Here is a 22,404-nt window from a genome sequence, read left to right as displayed (position 1 = left end):
CTAAAGAGGAAAAAGGACAATTTAATTTTTTCCGGATGCAACGTGACACTGTTTTGGCCTCATTTTAACCAGGTACTGTATAATTACAGCAAAATATTGTACCTTAATCATAGAAATAATCAAATGCCTAATCATAGGCGTGTTGTGGGGTCAGTTGAGGATTAGCAGAAATCATATACAGTTCTTTTCTGTTTTTCATTCAACAATTTAAATAGCCGGAATTGTGGTGAATGGCCAAACTGTGATAAACTGCCAAATTTGTTACATTTTTTCCTTCATACCTTAATGTCTATGATCATCTCGGCCTACTTTTTCCATGAATGTGAATAATTATTAGCAGCAAATGTTGCAATAATGTAAAACGAGGGTATAAACATAGATATTGGCCAGTATCAGTCTCAGAATTTCCGTATCGTGAACCATTACAGCTCATGTTATTTTGGGTTTCAGTTAGTTTGGACAGGTAACTTGGACAAGTATGAATGTTCATTGTTCATGTTCGGGGGGGGGGGGTCTTGTTTTTCTGAGAGGATGCCACCCTCTCACTGTGCTATAAACCATGGCATTAAGATAGATACTGAAGTGGGTTGTTGTTTGGTTTGCACCAGTTGTGTGATAAGCAGGTCAATTTTGTGGTTCTAAGGACACTCTGCCCTTTGTAACATTGATTTTGTATCTGCATGAAGTGCTGGTCACCAATAACCCATGGAAAATTTAGTTGAAATGCATTGTTCGCATTATGGGTGGCAGTGTGTCGAAAAGCTTATAGTGGTCGCGTTAATGCAGGTCCTGCATTTGTTATGCTGAAAAATTACACTCTTCTATTAACGCAGGTATCCCAAGATCTTTTTTTTTTTTTTTTTTTAAGATTACAAGGGGCAATGACCCAGACTTGAACCACAAAAAAATAATTACTCCCACGTCTTTGAGCCAATCATTTTTGGGTATTTGACTTTTGTATTGTTTATTGATCATAATATTTACACAGATGTTGGTAGCATTGTGAGGAAGCACTTCATTTGAATGAAAAGTCAAAAACGAGATTCCACACTCTAGCTAGCTTGCTTAAAATGAGTAAATTCGAACAGAAATCACTCCTAGGTTTTTAAAATATTATTAGCCTGTGTGGCAAGAATTAATTTTGACCTGAAGTTTTGACCTAAACATTATTTGGAGATTATATCATCCATCTAATCCCGCTATTTCATTGTACGTTTCTTACAAGCCTCATAATAACATTATGAACCACTTACATTTTTTTTGTTATTATTGTGAGTTGCCATATAATGGCAAAAAACTGTATTTTTGTCAGAACTGAAGTGAATTGGTGTAAAACACAGCTTTTGAAATATCCTGCGTTCCAACGATGCAGCATTCCATGGGCTAGCACGACCACTGAGTTAACGAACTCGATTTTTCCCAATGGGATTGCATGTTCAAATCCCAGATCAAGCAGTGCTGCTGTTCTCTCAAGTAAGGTTCTTGATCTGAGTTACTCATGAATGACATGGAAAATGGCAGCTGCATATTTTGCCCTGGGTGGAAGCATGTGGGGGCAAGCATCTGCATTTGCATAACAAGGGGACCCTTTGCATGTTTTAATTAAGTGGCAGTGGTCACAACAGAGGAGTGCACTCTGATGTACTCTAATGACAGCAAGATAATTCACCTCATTCTCTCTCCTATGCTCCCCCATCTCAGCTCTCTCCCTTTCTCTCTCTCTCTGTTGCTCTTGCTTTCTCTCCCTCGCTCTCTCCCTTTCACCCCATTCTGCTGAATGGTTCAGTCTTGGCATTGTGAAATGAACTGATGGATAGCATGTGTCAGTTGTTTTAAAAATAAAATGAAATGGGGGCTGTGCATACAGGGTCGATTTCGGAAGGCTTTTGGCTTGGAAAGTGGCACGGGCATCAAATTATTTTTTCTGTCGTTTGGAGGTGTCAGTTAACAGAGTGACCCTCTGCATTGTTGTCTTTCAATATATATTTATTTTCTAAGACTCCAAAGGCAGTAAGTCCTCATTAAAGCAAGCCCCCACGTCCAACAGGCTGTACACTTGGAGCTGAAACCGAGTGGCGAAGCAGCTTTGGCGCTTGTAGGTTTTCTAAGCCGTCCTACATCTGTGGGACCAGATATATGGTGTGTCCTGCTTGGTATACAGGGCCACAGGACACTGTATATATGTGACCAGGAGGAAAACTTGAGTCATTTAAAAAAAAATGTGTCGCTTGATCCTATGGTACTCAAAATGGAGGGTTCCAGGGTTCATAGGTCATCTGTGGTTTTAACCCTGACCATTTGGGTCTTAACATTTGGCCTTCACTCTAATTTTGAAATATTTTCGGGATGTTTCAGCCATTGGCCGGTGCAAATGACTTTGTGTCAGTCATGTCCTGGAAGGAGGCATTTGCTCTGGATATGGGTAATCCTCTGGAGGTTTTGCGCGAGCCATGTAGGGGCCAGGTGGGCCCCTGCATCCAGTCCCGCCCGCCCCGCCTCAAGCCGGCTTTCTCTGTGTCACGTTTCTCACGAACGCAAGTGGTTGACCTCTGCCCTGTTTTTCTCCTGCCCCGTTCCCACTTACGCCAGAGAAAAGCTACATTAGTAATCTCTCCTTCGTACTGCTTCCGTCCTTCTCTTCGTCTCCTGCCCTCTCTGCTTCAGGCAGCTACTTTGTATGTGTTTGGAGGTTAAAAAACATATTTCACTTGTTTCGTATCAGTATTAGATATGAATGTTATAGAACGGCCACGTCGTGCACAAGGGACACATGCGTTTTCCAACTGTTAAATATGTCCCTAATTTTATCCTGTTTTGAAACTGCATTTGATATTCAGCTTATGTTCAGTCATTGTAAAGGGACCAAACCACGTCATGATGTGGTCTGTGCATCTATACAGACACCTTTTTATAAATGATATCACAAGTGAAAATGATCATGTTGCAGGTGTAAATCAATCTGGAAATATAGTTCATTTGCCAAGATGCCGGCCGAGTTGTTACTGGCACAGTTACATGGTAGCAAATGTGTTGAAAATCACCAATATTGTTTAAGCAAAATTTTAGGATTGATATTTCAAAAACTGGGATTGTCTATGCTGCAGACTGTCCTTGTTTGCAAGGGGTGTGGTCAAGGCTTAGTCAACCAGTCAGTTAGAGTCTAGCATTTATCCAAGCTATGTTATAAATTATTATAATGGATTTTGTCTCTCTGACACAGGTCCAAGGTGGTTTTTCCACTCAAAGATAAACATCCAAGGGAATGTATCAGGTGTGTTTTTGTGACAGTGTTGGCCTCTAGCTGTTAATGGCAGGGATGATCATTTTAATCAAAGTGAAAAAACAGACCCTTGGTTTTCACAGTCGAGCTGTTAGTCCCTCCCCCTCCTCCCCCTTTCAGCATATTCCACATTCCTTTAGAACAAACGTTCGCTTGTTGCTATAGTGACTCAATCAGCGGGTACTAAGTGTGCGACTCTTTAAAAAAAAAAAAAAAAAGTTAAAAGTTGTATTGTTTTGTGAGATTTTGTTTCTCTTTATTGAATAGTTATCTGACCCAAATATAACATTTTGTGGCTTCAGCTAAATACCACCTCAGTTAAAAAATAAAAAAAAAACCCAAGCTGGCGAGTAATTAAATATGTACAGTGTTAAGCTCAAGGGTCTGTGGTTGACAAGTACATAATTTGGCCTAGTTTCCGGTGCTTTTGTGAACAAGTTGATAAAATGGGCGTGCTCTTATGTTAACATTAGCAGCAAGATGTTTGTTTTGAGTTTCATATCATGGTCCTTCCAGTGCCAGTGATTTTTTTTGTGTGTAAACAGAGACAGAATGTGTGAAATATGAATGGATATTAAGTTGTACAAGACCCCTGATGTTTTGACTATCAGCAGTGGCGCACATGGCTGCGTTACCTTTATGGATGCAGGCTCAGTTTTGACACGTCATCTGAATCTATTTCTCATAAGCTGTTTTTTTCCCCAACAGTCTGAACGAATGGCCTGGTGGAAACAAGTAGGCATTTGGCATGGAATTTGTTATGAGCAATTTGGTGTACTGACAGCAGGTCATTTTTGGCATGCTCTGGAACAGAAGTGATCTCAAAGGATGACAGGAAATGTGCATGAAATGTGTTTTAATTAATTTAGGAAATCAAGCAATGCATTTTTAAAGAGCAGCACACATTGGAATTGACAATTTAGCAACTTTTTTGATGAAAGTCCTAGTCTGTAATATTCTGCTGTATACAAATTTAGTGCCAAGTCCTATTCTCATGTCGTTTAATTGTGAGTATTAGCTATTTATTTTCTTTTATGTCACATTTATTTAATTTCGATGGACTTGTTTAGATTTACACTTGTCAGATTGCTGATATTGGTCATTTTGGTGATGGCTCTGATAGAAAAAAATCTATAATGGCAGTGGTCATCAGCTCGTTTCATTTTCAGATCTGTTTGTATGTATGCGCCTATGTAAGTCGCTCTATATATAAGTGTCTGCTAAATGCCTAAATGTAAAAATGTAAATGTTGAGATTTAACAGAAGCTTCCATTTGTTCCTACATGTGTCCGCCCATCTTTTATCTCCCTGACTGGAAATTGAACCTTCATTCATCATAGCGGCAGCAGAGATACATGCAGACACTGCCTTAGTTTCTCGCCCTGGTATTTGCTGGTGGTTTTGTGCAATTCTGTACTGACTGAATTATGAATAATGCATAGCAACGCGCAACCCAGCACGTATGCGCACAATCCTCTATCAATCCTTATTGATAAAGCTGCTTTAGTATGTTCCCACACAACTGCAAAGGAAATGATATTTTCTCCTCTGTACTGTGGTTTTATGGGAAACTGGCTTAGCTGCCCGTCCTCTGAGAGAACCTAAAAATGGTGTAGAGATCTTCTGTTGAGACTGGTCTACGCGAAGGGCCGGTCTAAAATTAGCTTGAAGTCTTTTCACTGACATCAGGCTTTTCTCTGTCACAAGTCACTGTAAACTACTTATGTTGATTGAAAGCTCCTTTTATGCAGACCTTAAGCTGACCTGTGGCAAAAGCTACTCTAAATACTCCTCAGGATCAAACTTGATGAAGTAGAATTGGGTGAAATCCCTGTTATGGTTATACATTGTTTTGCTTTCACTTTTACTCTCACAGTTTTTGAAGTGTGAACATGTTTCTGATTGAAGCTGTCGTCCACTGGTGCAAATCATTGTAAGCTAAGGCCTTCACCACTGTTGTTGTGTTTATTTGCTTGGTCAACACATTTGCAGTACGGTACAGTGCCTTTAAAAGCACCTTTACAGTACACCTTTACAGTAAACAGCTTTACAGTACACTGTTTTGGGAAGTAACACAACATATAGTGTGATATGTTTACATGACTGAACTTTGCATTTTAATGTAAAAAAAAAAACTTCTAAGCTTGAGGTCACAATAACTGTAACTTCCTCAGCTGTAGTTTGACAGGTCTAGAGGGAAGAACACCAAGCTCCTGCTCACTGAACCACATGATGTGTTTATTTCAACCAGTTGGCGCACTCTCCTCAATTATCAAGTACAGTATAATTAAATTTAGCAGAGGTGGGGCTGAATCCCCATCCTTACCACCTCACTTGCATGGAGCAGGCCTTCCATTCGCTCAGTCGAATATGGTGACACTTTGTACAACCAAATACAGGTAATGCAGTCATCTTTGTACAATCAAATGCAGTTAATGCAGTCAGTATTCAAAAATAAGGTTAAATGTAAAGATTCTATGGGGTGAAAATTGAAAGAAAATGAAAATGTAATCCCTGTACACAGTGAAGCATGTAACTGCAATGTGTGCTGCCATTTTGAGGAACGGACCTAGGCCTTCATCTTATTTGTAGAGTTTAATGGCCTGCCACACTTAAGTCTGAGATTTGTGGGGTAGCCCTTTTTCCCTTCTTTGCCGTAGGTTTTTTTCATGTGGTTGTGGCCCCCGGATTCTTGGGGAGAGGAGATTTACGGTCTTGGACCGAGCTGTTTTTGCTGGTGGGATTGGTTGCAGGGAGAGTAGAGCAGTTTTAAGAGCCTGAGAGAGGTGCCCCTTTGCTTTGTCGCTGGATTTTGTGGGTTTGGCTAATTTGTAACCACGGACAAGCACTTGAAGGCATGCAGAATGAGCCAAAAACCAGCCCTTCACCTTTTTTATGCTGCTTTTACGGGATCCAGTTAACTGAGGTGGGCTGTTTATACCCACGCTGATGATGTAATGGACTGACATCATACTACACTGGGTGCTGACCTAACCTGTCTTGTTAACTTATCCTTAAAGATGACATCAGTGTTGGTGGTGTTCATATCCATTATTGTGTGTTTATTTTGGAAATAAGATTTTTAGTTTAATCAAGAGGTGGCAACTAGGGCTTTTTCAAAGTCAACAGGAGTCATGCAGTTTATGAAGAGGGGGAGATTATCACTGTATTTGTCATTCTGTGTATGAAGACTGGCTGTTTGCCGATGTTTTTCTCAGGATTCCTGCCTCAAGAAACAAGTTGCTCTTAGTGTGCCTTTTTTGTCACCATCTGCAAACACGGGTGACATCACATCTAGGACATGCAAGATGCCACAAAAAGCGCTAGGCCTTTATGTTCCGCTAATGCCCAGCTTGTATGACAGCGAGTTCATGTGAATCCTGGGTGAGGGGAAGGCCACATTTCTCTGTCCAAACATGCCAAACTTTGGACCTCAGAAAGGGATTTACTTGATCCGAGAGAAAATAAAGGTTTGGAGTGGAAGCAGGCTGGCTAAACATTTGCGCACCTCTCATGAATTGTATTACGGGGTGCGGGGAAGCATAAGGCTGCCAGTTACTGTCGGGGGGACACAAAATTGGTCAATTAATTGGTACTGCTAAAATTGGCATTGGAAGCGTGGTTCTCCCTACACTGATGTGAGGCATAAAGTCTTCTCCAGTGTCGAGTCTTCTTTGTTTTTGAAATATAAAAAACGGCGTGTGTTGTGATTGAGTTTTTCTGCTTGGTGACAAATACATCTGAAAACTGCCACACAGACATGCTCCCTCAGTAATTTTGGGGAGTAATAAAGAGAAAGGTTTTTTCTGTGCAAATCGGCCATGGAAATCATAAATGTGCAATGATGAAAAATACTTTGCTGACTTTTCCGACAATACTAATACTGTTCAGACATGGCTTAAAACAGTTTTTTTTTTTTGACTTCATTCTTGGTTATTACTGGCTGTACTGACTGTATTACTGTTTCAACGAAACAGTGTGCGCGTCATCCAGTGATATTCAGTTTTGGCTCCCATGTTTCCCATTTTTGAAACACACACACACATAGTGATGGGAACACGTGATTAAAGTCCAATATTTGCACTGAACTTTTTCAAGCCAAGAATTCAAGGTGACTTTTCCACCAGCTTAAGGGTTACTTCACCCCACCCTCATCACTAAAACCTCTCCATAATACCTTGGTTTAACCTCTTTTGAGGTGAAAGATTTGTCGCCAATTAATCAATTTCTCAAGATTGCAAAGACCAGTAAATAAATCTTGGGTCAGATTAAATTTTACAATCAAAAAGTAGAGTAAAAATTTAGAAAGCCATCTAAATAAAAACAAAAGGCAAATAAGAACATAACGATCAATCATATTTCATATTTCAATTTTAATTCATACTGAAATATGAATCCTTGTTGCCGAATAAGTGAATAAGTACAATAAGTTTAAGAAATATGTTTTATTTTTCCTGCAGCAACGCAGCCTCTCCAGTTTGGATACTTGTGCTGTCATATATGGTTTCTTTTGTAAAGAGTGACTTTTTCAGGGCTTGTGTAAATGTACAGACAGGCCAATTAATTACACAAATAGAAGTGTGTTGTCATGTTTTTGCCCTGTGGGCCCCTCCACTTGCGCTCATGTCATGTGAGTCTCAAGCTCTGTCCTTGAGCTTTTTCAAACTGCGCTTCGGGAACCTGTCAGGCTCTAGTATTTGAACAAAGCTTTTCAGAGCATCGAGGCCTTGCTCAATACCAGGAAGGACCCAGAATTCCCAGCAACGTTGTGTCTAATAAAAAAAAAAAAAAAAAAGAATAAATGGCCATGTTCAACTTGTGATGGGTCATTGTCAACCGTCACCCTGGCAGAGAGCAGTGGTGAGGGCGAAAGGGGGTGAGGGGAGTATGGCAGTATGTAGCTCAAAGCCCTGCGCTGTTTTGCTAAACTGTTCACTGGTGGAAAAGGAGATTGGCTAAACTGTTTATCTTGTTTGGTAATGGGCAGACAATGTAAAAAAATACACTTCCTGTGCACACAGCACCCACAGATACTTTCTCTCAAGGGGGAGAGTGAGAATTACCTTTTGTAGTTCTGATGGCAAGGCATGAAAGTGTCTTAGCCACCCACCACCCCTGACTGGGGCTGACACGTGAAAATGGCATCCTCCACTTGAGCCTACTGAGAGGGACCGGCCCTGCCCAGCCCTGGTCCTTTAAGGTCACATGCCTGTCACCAAACTGAATGCAGCATTCTGAGTATTGAAAAAACAGTAGGCTAATGCTTGGTTACTTTTTTCACTCCATTTAAGACTAAGCGAGATGGCGAGAATGCCCATCCAAAGCATGGATAAGCAACGCAAACGCATTTGCCCTTCCTTTCGGTCATCAAGTGCTCTCTTATCCTCTGCTGTTCTGCATTGTGGTTTGGTTTGCTCCCTCAGATAACATCTCGGTTTATCTCGGGGGCCTGAATGTGTCTGCTGTACAGCCATTGTTGGCATCAATGAGAGTTTTCTGTGAAGGACACCCAGTACTTTGGGCTTAGGAGAAACCTGAGTCGCGCCTTTTGGATACCAGAAGTAATTCATTGTATGGAATTACAAAGTGCACGTTAAACTTTTGTAAATTTGCCAGCAGAATGGGATGTTGGCACATAGCTAGGAGTATAGTATACGAACTTCAAAAAGCCTACTACAGATCGTTTGGTGCCTGAACTGCTTTAAAGGGCACATCAGGGTTTTCTCTGATCTGTAGTTTACCTTTACACCTATAGATCTGACTGGAGATTGAGATCTCTTTAAAGTTTTCTGGAAAACTTGGAAAATACACAAAATGCATAGAAGTATTTGCTGGCTGTGCCAAACACACTCTGTCCCTTCCAAGACTGGACTTATAATTGCTTGCTTCAGCCAACCGTGCACTCCTAAGATGTCTTCTCATAGAAGTGTGTATGGTGCAATTAAAATATTTGGTGATGCATGGCCACAAATCTCTGTTGTTCAAGAGAAGTTCATCCTTAGCCGTTTCTGCTTCGTCCCCCATAAGCAGTGTTCTTGCAGAGAGACGCTGTGGCTTTGTTAAAAAAGCATCATGACCGATACCCCCTCCTGGGGCCAGAGGCCGAGCTTCACGCACCAAGCGCGAACCTGGGTTCCGTGGGAGGATTCAGAGCCCCGTGAAAGGAGGCATATTTGGAATACCAGCTTGTCAGTATTCCATGCAAGCGGGAGGAATCATGGGAGAGAGGTTGGCGGGCTCCTCCCAGGGCCTGGCTGGCCTACTGGAGGAACGTGGGAGGAAGAAGTTTCGATTCGTCTGACAGCGCTGTTTTAATATTCACTGACACAGGAATATGTGTGTTTGTGCAGTTTGTATGGGAAGGTTTGAAGGGAAGTGGTGTCAGAAATTTGTGAATCGGTCCTGTTTAATTGTATGTGTCTTGAGATTATGTGAGTTGGATAATCCATACGTAGAAAACACTTTTACACGCAAAAAAGGTACAAATTAATTACATGTTGCTGGCTGGGGAACAGTTTTACGTACTTATAGGTTACTGCCCTTGTGTTAAGCAGTTGCACATTTTTAGGCCCTTTTTCATTTCTTTTTTTATTTTTTAAAATCTTTAACCCAGTTTTTTTTTCAGGAATTCAAACCAGACTAAGGGCACTGGTACAGTGCTCACAGGGCATGAGACCACCCAGCAGCCCCCTTGTTTATTTTGGTTAATTGCAGCGAATGTGACGCTGGATGGTTTTGAAGTTCATGGCTGAAGAGTTCATAATGGTTGTTTGTACTGTGTTTTTAAGAAACATCCTTCTGTAATGGGGGATATGATTCACTTCCCCCATGCATAACATGGATGTATTCCATGGTCGGGGAATCGTATTCTTTTAGTGTCATTGAAATCCAGTGACTAAGAACGAGGTTCATTATTTTGTATGAATTGCTTTGGGGAAACCCCTACCCCCCTCCAAAAAAAAAAAAAAAAAGGAAAAAAAGGAAGTTCGTTTGTCTTTGGAAATCGGGCCTGTAACGATGGCCTATTGTCCGCTACCATGGGGGTGGATTCTTCAAAGTGATGGTGGTGGGGATTCAGTTTGGGGGCGGGGGGGGGGGGGGGGGCAGAGGGGTGTGTGTGTCCTGCCTACTCGCGGGCCGCCTGTGCTCTCCTAATGGTGGGCGTGGGCCGTAGGTGGGCCACCCTGTGCCACCCGGCGGACCGGAGGCTCCGCCTTTAGTGCCTGGAAGCCCCGGCGCTCCACGGGACCAATCAAGTGTGTTAAAGGTTAAGTGTTTACATTTTCCCCCTCGGCTCTTCAAAAGGGAACTTGAAAGGAGGCCGGTTTTATTTGAGTGCCTGTGATGTCCGTTTCTGGAGCCGTGTTCAATTCGTACCGCCGGTCCTAAATCACTCCGTGATTGCGGGACTTGTAAACCGAGTCGCCCAACCACAATGGTGTGCACTGCTGCCCATGAGCATGGCGCTGTGGCGCTCCCCGTTTCAGTCACAAATGAAGAGAAAACCTGCTACATCTCGATTGGTCACGCAGTCGCAGGCGTTGTTCTTGGCAGTGGGGCATGGTGGCTGCGTCCGAAGGTTGTCGTGTTAAAGCCATAGAGAGAGAATGCCTTTGTACAGTTGAGCAAGGTACTTGCTTTAAATTGCTGTAGTCAATACCCACATCTAAAAATTGATAATGTGAGCACTTGCCTTAAATTGCTGTCGTAAATACCCACTTCTAAAAATTGATAGTATGTCACAAATATCTTCGGAAGAAAACATCCACTTCAGTCAAATTAAACACTGCTGTTATGGACTGTACTGATTGCAGTGTAAATGCAGGTGATTTGACATATATAGCAAAAATAGCATATATAAACAATACAAGGATTGTTAGGAGTTTGCATAGGAAATGTATGTGATCATTTAGTGATCATGGCCTGAGAGGAGCCAGGGGTATCGATGGATAAAATATTAGCTTAGAAAATCCTGGCTATGGAGTGCAGAGTATCTGATGTCCTGTTATCTTTATGCATAACATAGCTGTAGCTTATGTGTTCTGCAAGTAGTGAGTAATTGATTTTTTGGTTGTAATTCTGCCTGCCTGTGGCCTCACAGCTCACAGCTGTCTGTAATCAAATATTTGGTCGTCTTCTAATTCTATGCTGAAGCTAGCGTGTTGAAACCTCATGCCCACCATTGTTCCGGCTCTCCCATTTCACTCAGCCATAAGGTTTTAATCTGCGTTCAATAAAATCTGCTTATTTAGCAGAGGAAGAGATGGAGTTTCTGCACGGGTGGGGAAAGGAATGTGTTTTTTGGAAAAGACTGAAGTGTTTCTAAGGGATCACAAGGCAGGGGTCTGAAGGCGGGGGGTTTGTGGAGGCTGAGAGAAGTCCTGAGACAAGGAGGAGGAGGGTCAGATTAGTCATGCAATGATTACATTGTGATGGAATTGCAACCTCTTTTTTTGCTGACTATCTACATTTCTACAAGATCCCCCTCTGTTCATCAGAATTCATTTCATTTGAATTCATTCAAATTAAAAACTCCCATGATTCTCAGATGATTTCAAGAACATTCTGCCAGAAATCTGTCAAAAATGAAAATTTTGTTGTTATGGTTTTATTATCATTTCCATAATTTTAATTGGGTGCCAACAATTGTTTTGTTCCGTTTCCATAAAAATGTATTTTTTTTGTCATACTGTCTACAGTAACAAGAAATTTGCTTGTTGAGTAGATTTAAATTTCCCAAGAGTTTAATCTTAAATTACAACCTAAATGTAGCTGGGCAGGATCTCACACGTATTACAGAGAAACTGTCACAAAGATACTTTAACAAAATTAATATTTGTGGTGTTTTATATGTATGCTACAGAGGTAGGAGGACCTTAATGTGGACTACAGAAATGTAGACATGATGTTCGACTGCTGTGATTTTTTGAGCATTGCTCAGATTTTCATCACACACTAGAAATGCATTTGTCATACACACCATTAAACTGGCTAATAAAACAAGAAAAAAGTCTAAGATGATGTAAGCAGAAAAAATTTATTTCATGAGTTGTTTAAGCATGACCCGCACTAGAATCACTGCCCGAGTTGTGCCAGTCAAAAAGAGACAAAGCATTTGGGGGAGGAGAAAGGTGACTCAGTTTGAAACACTTCAGGAACGTGCATTATTGTGACCCTGTGAGTGCTTCTGCACAAGAGCCACTTATCAAGGTGCCATCTCAGCGGTGAATGAGCTCACTATATTATGAATTGGCCTGTGCACTCCCCATTCCCACTCCCACCCCTGAATGTCTGAATCAAGGGGAATACAATACAGGAATGTGGGGTTTCCATGACGCTAATGAAGTCAAATATGTGCTATTAAGCCGCTGCTCCAGACTCTTTATCTGTCAGACAAGCTCTGTTGCCACACGGCATCCTGGGATGGCTCATTTTTGACACATGGAGGCCAGGGGGGCTTCTAGGTTCCTTAGGCTTGTGGCCTGTAACAAAGACCAGGGGAGGACATTGAGGAGAAGGAATGTGGCTTTCTCTGGGGAGGTTGGACCTCCCAACCTCCCTCTCCACCCCCACCCCCTCCCTGTTTCTCTTCATATCAATGATTCAGGGATTTAAACAAGCTTTATTATCAAGTTTTATATGGAAAGGCAAGCATCTAGCCTATGTCTACCTTCGTGTTCTGTATCTCTCTGTCCCTCTCACATACTCATTCTCTACCCCTCACTCATTCTATGAATATTGTTTTATCTCCCTTTATAAATATTGTTTTCTCTCCGTTTATTTCTTTTCTGTATGTATAATCCCTCTTTAATCCCTCACTTGTTCTCTCACTTTCTCATAAGAGTTCTGTGATCAGTTGAACCCTCATTTCCCCACATGGGGAGTACTGTTTATGAAAGGCTACCTTCATTGCCAAATAGGCCTTTCTGTCCCCCAAATGTTTTTTTGTTTTTTTTTGGCTGTCCCGTGTGTATCTCTGTGAAAGTCAGCATTGCCATTTTGTACACCCTTTAGATTGGTCACCTGTAGGGATCTAAAACAGATAATTCATGTGTCCTGCTGGGTCTCTGGATGGACACTTAATAGCGTACTTATTTGTTTCTTGGAGAGCTTGAATGACTGCACAGTGATTAGAGAGCATGTGAATGACACGCTAAAAGTGCTCATCATAATCACCTTTGTTCAGGTCATTGATGAACTAACTGCCATTGGCTGTAACCCTTATTGGAATTTAGCAGCCCGTCTAAGTGTTTAAAAAAAAATGCATTTCCAATTTAAAAGGATATTTATTTTTAAATGCTACCCCACCCCCCATTTTTCCCCCTTTTCCCCCAAATTTGCTAATGTCGTGTTTTATCAACGCTCATTGCTGCAGCCTCTGCTATTAACTTGGAGTGAGCAGACAGTCATGTTCTCTCTTCCAAAGCATGTGATGTCAACCACCGCTACTGCCTCCCACAGACATGAGTCAGAGGAAGACACTCAGGGCCTGATTTGCTAAGACCTTTAGCACAGGCAAAACCTTTTAGCACACGCAAAACCAATAACATGACCAATGATTGGTCATGGTATTTGTTTTGCACCAGTCATTGGTTGTGTTATTAGTTTTACATGTGCTAAAAGGTTTTTTGCATCCATCCATCCATTATATATGCCAGCTTATTCCTGGTCTGCGTCGTTACTGGAGCCCATACCAGCATGCATTGGGTGAGAGACAGGAACATACCCTGGACAGTTTGCCAGTCCATCGCAGGGCACATACTCCTTTCACACACACACACTTATATCTCAGGGCAATTTAGACTCTCCAGTTAACCTAACCCGTATGTGTTTGGACTGTGGGAGGAAACCAGAGTACCTGGAGGAAACCCACGCGCACATGGGGAGAACATGCAAACTCCACATGTTTGAACCTTCTTGCTGTGAGGTAACGGTGCTACCTACTGCACCACTGTGCTGCCCCACAGGACCCGTCCATGCACTAGAATAGTCCCTTAACAGGATGAGCCAGCCAGCAGCCCAAAATTCAATCGCAAGGTTACCTTTGTAAGCTTTTATTGAATAGGCTCAGTGACCCTTAATTTGCGGTAATGCCCCAGGCTTTGTTTTATATTGTATGACAAAGATTAAAAGGTTAATCTTTAAAGATTAAAGAAAGAGTCATTTCTATTTTTTGTGGTTATAGAGAAGATTAAACTACCATTATGGTCACGGGGCACAATATTTAGTTATAAATAAACAAAATGTTGAAGCTGGAAAATAGGTTTTCACAAAGTGGTTTACGCTCTGTTGTATTTCAGCACCCTTTGTTTAGATGTCAACTACTATGGTTTTCCCCACTTACTCTCTCATTCACCCACATACTTACCCACCCACTCACTCACTCACTCACTCACTCTTACCCACTCTCGCACACACACTTAGCCACTTAGTCACTCATTCACTTACACACCCACCCGACCACTTAGTCAGTGTGATACCCCCTCACTCACACACTCAAAGCACTCAGACCAAAGCACAGTTACATACACATTCAGAATCATGCGCACATACACACTCTTTCTCACCCACTAGCTCAGGCACCCACTTGCACTCTTTTCTCAGCTAGAGAGAGGGGGTGACGGAATAGCATACTACAAATGTGACATGGTTAGTGTATGACATTGATTTTCCTGTGTTTCGATCTATTTCCATGCATATTTGGACATGGAGGCAAACATTGACCGCAGGGGCAAGCTTGGGGCATGGACAACATTTCATTCCCTCTCTTGAGAGAATCGAGCTTCCAGCTGGGACTAGCTGTCATTAGCATATTATAACCAAAGATGGCAAAAACAGCAAAAATCTGGGCAGCTTTATTACGCAACGGCTGCATTAAACGTCACTGGGTGCCCTCCTCTGTCCCACTCTTCAAGAGAAGTGGTTACCCCAGATTCAACACTATAGGACGCCTTGTGCAGACACAGTTTCTGGCTTATGGGAGAGGACCTCAGAACCGTGCAGAAGCTTCTGAGTGACTAGAGCAGCTCAACTGCTAATTCCAAACTGAGCAAGAGTATAGAAAAAAGATTTAAATAAAGGTATAAATATATGTTTGGTTTGGGGCCCTCTGAGGTTGAATACCATATCAATTTTCAAACACTATCCTTTGTAACCTCAGGTCCCAGTAGCACCTACATCTTAAATGGAGCTCTTTAAATTTGTACACAGAGCTGCCCTAAGTGCCTTTCTAGAGCAAACTTCATCCTCAGAGAATGCGGTGAAAGTGGCCAGCCTGAGTCTGACTGTCGATTTGTCATTGCAGAAACCCAGGACTGTTCACCCCAGATGGTGCAGGAGAGGCTGGGTGAACTGCTCCGCTCGCTGAAGGCCGTCATTGGGAAACACCAGGTCCTCAACTCCGTGGACGTCCTCAGTGCTGCCGGCACCGTCATCGCCAAGGTCAAAGGTGAGGTGCTCTGCCCAGGTTGCCGACCAAGCTGGCTGTTTCAGCATGATTTAAGATGCTAAATGGTAATCTGTGTACAGACTGGAAAAAAACACCACTAAAGTATTATCATTAGTATCATTTTGCCTTCTACCTGAAATATGTTGAAATAGTACAGAAATTATCATTAGGCCTATATGTGGGCGTTCTGATTTGTGGAACAGTTTTGATTTATGTTCACTGGTTTTTGGTAGCCTTAAATGATTTTCATGAGGTGAAATCATGAAGTTTGTTTCTGTGGGAGTGAAGGCAAAGGTGATTTCATTGGGGTATGTATGAATGCCAAGCATTCTTATATTTGAGTTGAAAATGAATATCTCAATAATATGTATTTATCAATAAGTATTTACAAAATGGAGGAGGTGATAAGGGAAATTCTTAAGGGAAGTGAATATTTTACATTTGATTCAAGCTGATGGGAAAGATCCTTATTTTTTACAGTATGCAGAGTGGTCTGTGTGGCTGTGAGAGGCCTTGGAGTCTAGTGTAGAGTTTCATTGTCTCTGTTCTGAGTGAGTGCGGTTTGGGGAGTTTAATTGAGTCAATTGCTCTTATAATGCCCTGCATGAACAGAAGAGAAGAATCCCAACTTGCAGGTTTTCCTTCCAGAAATATGAGCTTGTGCATGGGTACAACTCTCGCCTTGGCCTCCGCACAAGAATTCAGAAAATATACTCTTGAGAGCGACGTGCATTCCAAAACTGTCCTCAGCTTCGACAGCGAAGCGCTGCTGGCGGCTCAGAGCTCACGCTTAGTTTTCTCTGCTAATGAAGAACATTTTTCGCCTCGCCAACGCAGCTTAACTCCCTCCACCTCTCCAAAAGGAAACCCTCCCAGCCAACACCGCTTATTGGCTTTTTAATAGTGGATCAAGATCCAGGGAACAACAGCAAGTGAAGAGGTCCGTATCGAGGTATCACAAGGCCTTGTTTTTGACACCACTACAGCCCTCTGTTTGTAATGGACTTTTTATGCTGTTGGCCTGGCGGTTTAAAAAATAAAAATAAAAAAAAAAAAAGAGAAAGAGGGCTGGGGCTGCTGGTTTTCCACTTATGACGCTAACAGATGCCTGGAGCCATTACTGCTGCTCTTTGGCTCTGAATCTGAAGGGTTCAACGTTAACAGAAAGTACATTGGTGAAATATTAAAGTGTGGAGTCTGTTTTCAGAATGGCCTCCTTTGTGCTTTAAATAGAATGTCTGTCACTCAGACGTGCTGCAGGCTAATTTTTAACTGTAGCGCCGGTCTGAACCCTCTTACTCACTTCCCACCCTCTTACAAAATCATGTATCATACAGTCTGCAACAGCGACGACAGGAACTTGTACACCGCTGACCCTTCAGATAGATTTGTGACGGTTTTACTGCCAGTGCCTCCGCTTTTTTTGAGAGGGACTCTTTTCTGGTAACCCCAGGGTACCGGAACATTCCAAGGGAACGGCCAACGTCATCAATGGACCAGAGGTGGAGAGAGTGGATTCGCAGATTTGAAGGGCATAGAACAGCTGCTTTCTGCATGACCGCTTCCTGGCTCCTCATGCCAAAAGCCTGTTTGAGTCACCTGTGCTCCAGATAATTCCCGCTTCCATGGAAAGGGGTGTAACGTCACTTGGACTGACCGGTTTCAAGACTCAAAATTCTTCAAAGTTTTTGACTGACGAGAGGCGCTTTGTATCTTGTGCCTGCCTCATTTTCTCTAAGCCTAAGATGTCCCTGAGTTGGAAATGTGTTGAAGTTAACGTGCCTAGCTCTGCATTCTCTTAATTTTTTTTCCGAAGACTGATCTATTGATGGAACATTCTCTTCTTTTCTTGAAGCTGACCCTGATGGTATTGGTGACTTTCTCCTTAACTTCTGAGGTTGAGAGTTTTTACTTGAGAGAGTGCGGGGGACCACACTCCGTCAATCACAGCTGTAAAAGTGTCAGGTTTCATCTGCGACTGAAATTCTTTTCTCCTTGCATGTCTCTGGAGGAGTCTCTAACAATTTTTACACGTGCAGTCTTACTCTGGAACGTTCCAGAACTATAAGGGGACGTGTGTGAGCTGGAGTCGGCATTCAGAAGTCGCTCTGGCAGTTTGCCCGCGCGAGACATGCCAACATTAACGGAAGTGTTTCGCCGTCATTGTGAATAAAGCTGTAACCTTAACCGGTCAAGCGATCAAAACTTGACTGGTTTTGCCAAGACATCCGTCCAGCTATGCTGTTTCTTACCACTTCCTAAAATAAGCAGACTGTGTACACAAAATAATTGATACCTTACCGTTTGCTGAACTCTGACACCATCATACATTAATGTCATGTAGTTATGCAGAACTTTCTAAAGTTCCCATAATAGTGTATGTGCATCTTGAAATGTGGCATGATGTCAACTGTTGCAGTGATGACAGTATTATTGGTACCCTTGATGTAGATACAGAAAGAGACTGTTTACGACTTTACAGTGTAGTTTTTTCCCAGCCACTTGTTCAGATGACAGTTACTTTTTTTTTTTTTTGTGAACAAGGGAAGCCATAAACATTTAATGAAAAAATACAGTTAATTCAGAACTTTTCTGCAGTCGCTTTTACACAAGGAGTGTGTGTGATTTTTTTTTTCTGGTTTGGTTCTTCTTTTTTACTCCTACTCCTAGATGGATTCCAGTTCCTATTCTTATAGTATAAGGTAGTTCAACACGGAATGGAGAACCAAATTTGCCACTTCAGAGAAATAAACAAATACACAAACACTTTTTTTAACTGGTTAAGAGTACATTTTAGGCGTTTTTTGTGAAAATATTAGACTGATAACCGTGTCCCCATCACCCAACTTTTGTAGTTTTTCAAATCTTTAAACATTCGTTTTCTTGACCGTGCTTTTTATTTCTTTCCCGTAGTTGACAAAAAAAAAAAAAAGATTTTGTGGGCTCATTGTCTCAGAGGTGTTAGGTTGTCCTGAGAAAACAATGCCATTTTTGCAGGATGATGTCGTTTCCATGTTTGGGGTTGTAAGGAGCGCCGGTGCGGCATTGTTGCGGGCGGTCATTGTGTGTGGACCTCAGGATGTCCTGAGGAAGACGTCACTGCCGCGGGAACGCGCCGCTCGCCGCTGCCAGCTGCCTGCTGCCTGCTTGCATTCGGAGGTCTGGCGTCGCTCCGCGGGGAGTCTCGCACCTCTCTCCCGCTTCGCCCCGAGGTGCCTCTTCTCCTGAATCGCAGAAGGGTCCCGGACTTTCCCTGAAGACCTTCCGAAGCTGCTGGGTCCTTTAAACGGAAGACCTTTAGGTTTTGGAAGCGTCTCGTCTTGCCACCGTTGTCTTTTGTGGAAGGTCTTGCTGCACCAGGAAAAGTGGAAAGCCGTCTCCCTATCTGCCTGAGCAGAAGACGAAATCTCTCTAGTCTGCGTTTGGGCTGGGATACCCACCAGCTATTACCCTTTGGGCTCTTTCAAAAATGGACGACTTCGTTTCGGTGGGGGTAAGTTATCGGTGTTACTATCGCTTGTTGGAGATTGAGATGGCGAGCTGCACTAGCATTTCCTGTCACTGTGTAACGTGCAGACAGGAAACTATCGATGAAGTTGAATTTTTCAGGCTCACTGGAGAGCGGTATTCGAGCTTCTCGTGTTCGTCTCACTCGCGTCTTCACTGATCTGTTTCCTGTTTAGGAAAACTTGTGAGATTTTGAGGACTCATTCTCTGTGATGCAGGCCAAGACATTGTTCTTGATTCTTAACGATTTCAACTTCTATTAATGTAAACAAAAGCAAACTAGCTTAATCTCTCCTCAGCCCTGGCAGCAGTTATCAACCTGGGAACAATCAGAAAATCTGTGAACAATAAAGCAAAATTCCTTGGTATTAGTTTTGTGTTAGGTCTGTTTTTTTCACTTTCTGTTTGGCTTCTTTTTCGCCTTTTCCTTCCGCGCTCCAGCTGTTTGGAGAGCTGGAAAGACCCATTGTTGAAGAAAGAGGAAGGGGTAAGGCTGTAAAACATGCAGGGGGAACCATGTCTGTGCTTTCCAGACCCAGTTGGCATATTAATCTTTTTCCCGCCCCAGGCACCTCATCGACGTAGGGTTGTTTATTGAGGATTTTCTCATTATGGCTTTATTTTTTACCTGTGTTTTTTCCCCCTTTCTTTTTCACCCAGCTGTGGTGCTGGAAGTGAATTATTCATTGTTTAAAATGAAATTGGAACTTAAGGTTAAGGTACTCCTAGAAAATCTGCTCAAATTAGTTTTGAGCAGAAAGGTCCTTTGAGGATGTCTCACCTAACACAACAGCACGAATGCAACAATGATGGAAATCGAGAAAATAAAAGAGGAAACAAATCTCTGCATTGGACTTCATTTAAGCTGTTTTGATGTTGGAAAATGTGCTATTAACGATGCCAGTTTTTTTAAAATGTACTGTACAGTGTTTATGCGCAGCTTGTGTTATTTGTGAGTCAGAGTTCTCAAGTGGTTTCTCACTTTTAACAGGCGTGAACTTCAAGGAAGCTAACGAGGAAAACGGGCGCCTCATTTTTGGCGAGATACACAGCTCTATCGACACATTGGCATTCACGTTTGGCAATGTGTGAGTGTTTATTTTTTTTTTGTTTTTTTTTCACCCTTGCTTCCCTTGATTGCTACAACCATACAATCAGCATTTTTGTCAAGATTTTATTGTGCTGACCCTAACTGAATTCTGTTCCTCCAACAGAGTGTCGGACTTCCTTATGGGAGATGTGGACAGCGAAACGGTGTTGGGGCTCCCCCAGACAAGGAGAAGCCGGGTAAGCTGTCAACCCCAAGTCCTTTTGGACCTAGTGAGGCACATCCTTTGAGATCTGATCCAATTGCTATTGCTTGTCTTGGACATTTGGGGAAATGAGTAGGCCTTCTGAAAGTAAGGTCAGAAGGCCTACTCAAATAGGGGAAAGAAAGACTGACTACATTACGCGCATCTGCATTACATCTGTTTTGTGTGTCTCTACAAAGAATGTTCCAGCAGTAAAATGCATCTCTTTCTTTCTTTTATTTAAATTTTCATTTGAAGTCTTTTGAGAACTTATCAGTGGAGTCTGGAAGCTCGCTCCCGGAGAAAGATGACCCACCAGGTGAGATGCCATTCATGTACAAAACAGGCCAGCGCCCTGCACCCCCTCTTCTGGCCTCACAGGAAGCTTGATTCCTTTTCGGTTTTTATACAGTTGTTCTGCTCTGGTAGGGAATTCCCGGCGCACTTTCTTGGCACGGTGTTAGCACAGATAAAGAGCCACCTGCGGCTCTAGATATGAGTGTTCCTGTCGCCGTAGCACACTTGGATAATACTGGCCTCTGTTCGTGGCCTCATTAAAGGGAGCTTTTCCCTCTCCACTCTGCGAAATAGCCAGCAGGGCTCTTCAGGCCTGCAGAATAGAGTTGGGTATCTCACAGTTTCTTCTTCATCTTTATAAGATCATTAAAAGTGTGGTACGTCCAAAGGAATGCTTTCCCAGGATTGATTATCTTCACTGCTACCAATAACCATGTTGTCTGTCGCTGACCCCTCCCCCTCCCCGCTGACCCGCAGGGCCCCTGTCGCGGGTGGAGGATGTGGACTGCACCCTGCTCAGGATCGACAGCGGCGTGGAGTCAGCGCTGCTCTACGCCAAGGCCTGGTCCAAGTACACCAAAGACGTGCTGGCATGGGTGGACAAACGGCTGAGTCTGGGTAAGCAGCAGCCAGCCATGGTCCGTCACCTCTTCTGCTTCACCATACTGGCTTTGGAAACATCCGGAACCTACTGATGTTGTATGTCGCGCGGTTCTTTGTAACTCGACGGCCCAGCAGCCTCTTCTGAGGATGGGTCAGGGGAAACCATGTCATAAATGCGTACACGTCTGTTTACCCTACCAGCTTATCACCTGAGTCTCGCTTTCCTGTTTGTAACCTTGCGTAATGTGAACCCCCGTCTCTGTTTACAGATGTCGAATGCGCAAAAAGCTTTGCAAAAATGGCCGAATCTGCAAAAACACTCGCCAGCCAACAGGTAAATGTTTTAACACAGGATCTGATCGTTCAAATTTCCCAGCTGTTGTTCTCAGATTACGAGATTGTCAGTTCTGGTCATGTTGATGTTGACATTCTACTGAAAGTATCTGCAACTTTTAAAAAAAGAGGAAACGAAAATGCTGTATGTATTTAAATTTACCAAAATGAGACTTTATTTTAGTCATAGAAAACTTCCATGTGTAAATGAAAGTACCTCTGATCGCTTCATGACATTAAAACCATAACTGTGTCTTTTACAGGAATACATGCCATTCAGGGATATTTATATCTCTGCCTTCAAAAATGACATTGAGTACAGCCAAGTCCTGCTTCAGACTGCTGCTGTACTGCAGACCAACAAATTCATGCAGGTGGGGTTTTGTTCAAAGGTTCAGACCAATTTTAAATGGGTCAGATTCTCTTATTATAGCCTTTGGTACTTTAATACGGCAATGTCCAGTGGTTACTATCGCCTGGAGCAGCTATTCCCGGTTAAAACGGCTTAGAACAACTACACCCTGATTAACATAGTGTAGTGTTTCAAGTTGTTTTAACAATGTAGTAAGAGCCAGTGCAGCTGAAGTTGTGCAGTGCCAGATATTACAAGAGTGTGATATAAATCATAGCTCCCATAGCACTTT

General features: G+C 42.6%; 1 protein-coding gene across 6 annotated transcripts in view; it reads left to right on the top strand.

Annotated features, from left to right (window-relative positions):
• The window catches only part of LOC135256674 (rho GTPase-activating protein 29-like), a 39,587-nt gene that overhangs the window by 5,092 nt on the left and 12,091 nt on the right, over positions 1 to 22,404 (top strand). For 4 of the 6 annotated variants that reach the window (XM_064338677.1, XM_064338675.1, XM_064338676.1 and 1 more), the window contains exons 3-9: positions 15,585 to 15,728; positions 20,227 to 20,323; positions 20,450 to 20,522; positions 20,786 to 20,846; positions 21,302 to 21,442; positions 21,697 to 21,761; positions 22,024 to 22,134. In XM_064338677.1, coding sequence (XP_064194747.1) covers positions 15,585 to 15,728; positions 20,227 to 20,323; positions 20,450 to 20,522; positions 20,786 to 20,846; positions 21,302 to 21,442; positions 21,697 to 21,761; positions 22,024 to 22,134 — 692 coding nt within the window. Of the gene's footprint in view, positions 1 to 15,584; positions 15,729 to 18,801; positions 19,222 to 19,676; positions 19,723 to 20,226; positions 20,324 to 20,449; positions 20,523 to 20,785; positions 20,847 to 21,301; positions 21,443 to 21,696; positions 21,762 to 22,023; positions 22,135 to 22,404 lie in introns of those variants that run through there. The other 2 variants (XM_064338678.1, XM_064338679.1) reach the window with 2 other exon arrangements.

Source organism: Anguilla rostrata, chromosome 6 (assembly GCF_018555375.3).
Source record: "Anguilla rostrata isolate EN2019 chromosome 6, ASM1855537v3, whole genome shotgun sequence".
In the NCBI taxonomy this organism is placed as follows: domain Eukaryota; kingdom Metazoa; phylum Chordata; class Actinopteri; order Anguilliformes; family Anguillidae; genus Anguilla; species Anguilla rostrata.
Note: the sequence above shows the minus strand (reverse complement) of the source record. Positions and strands in the feature narration are given on the sequence as shown.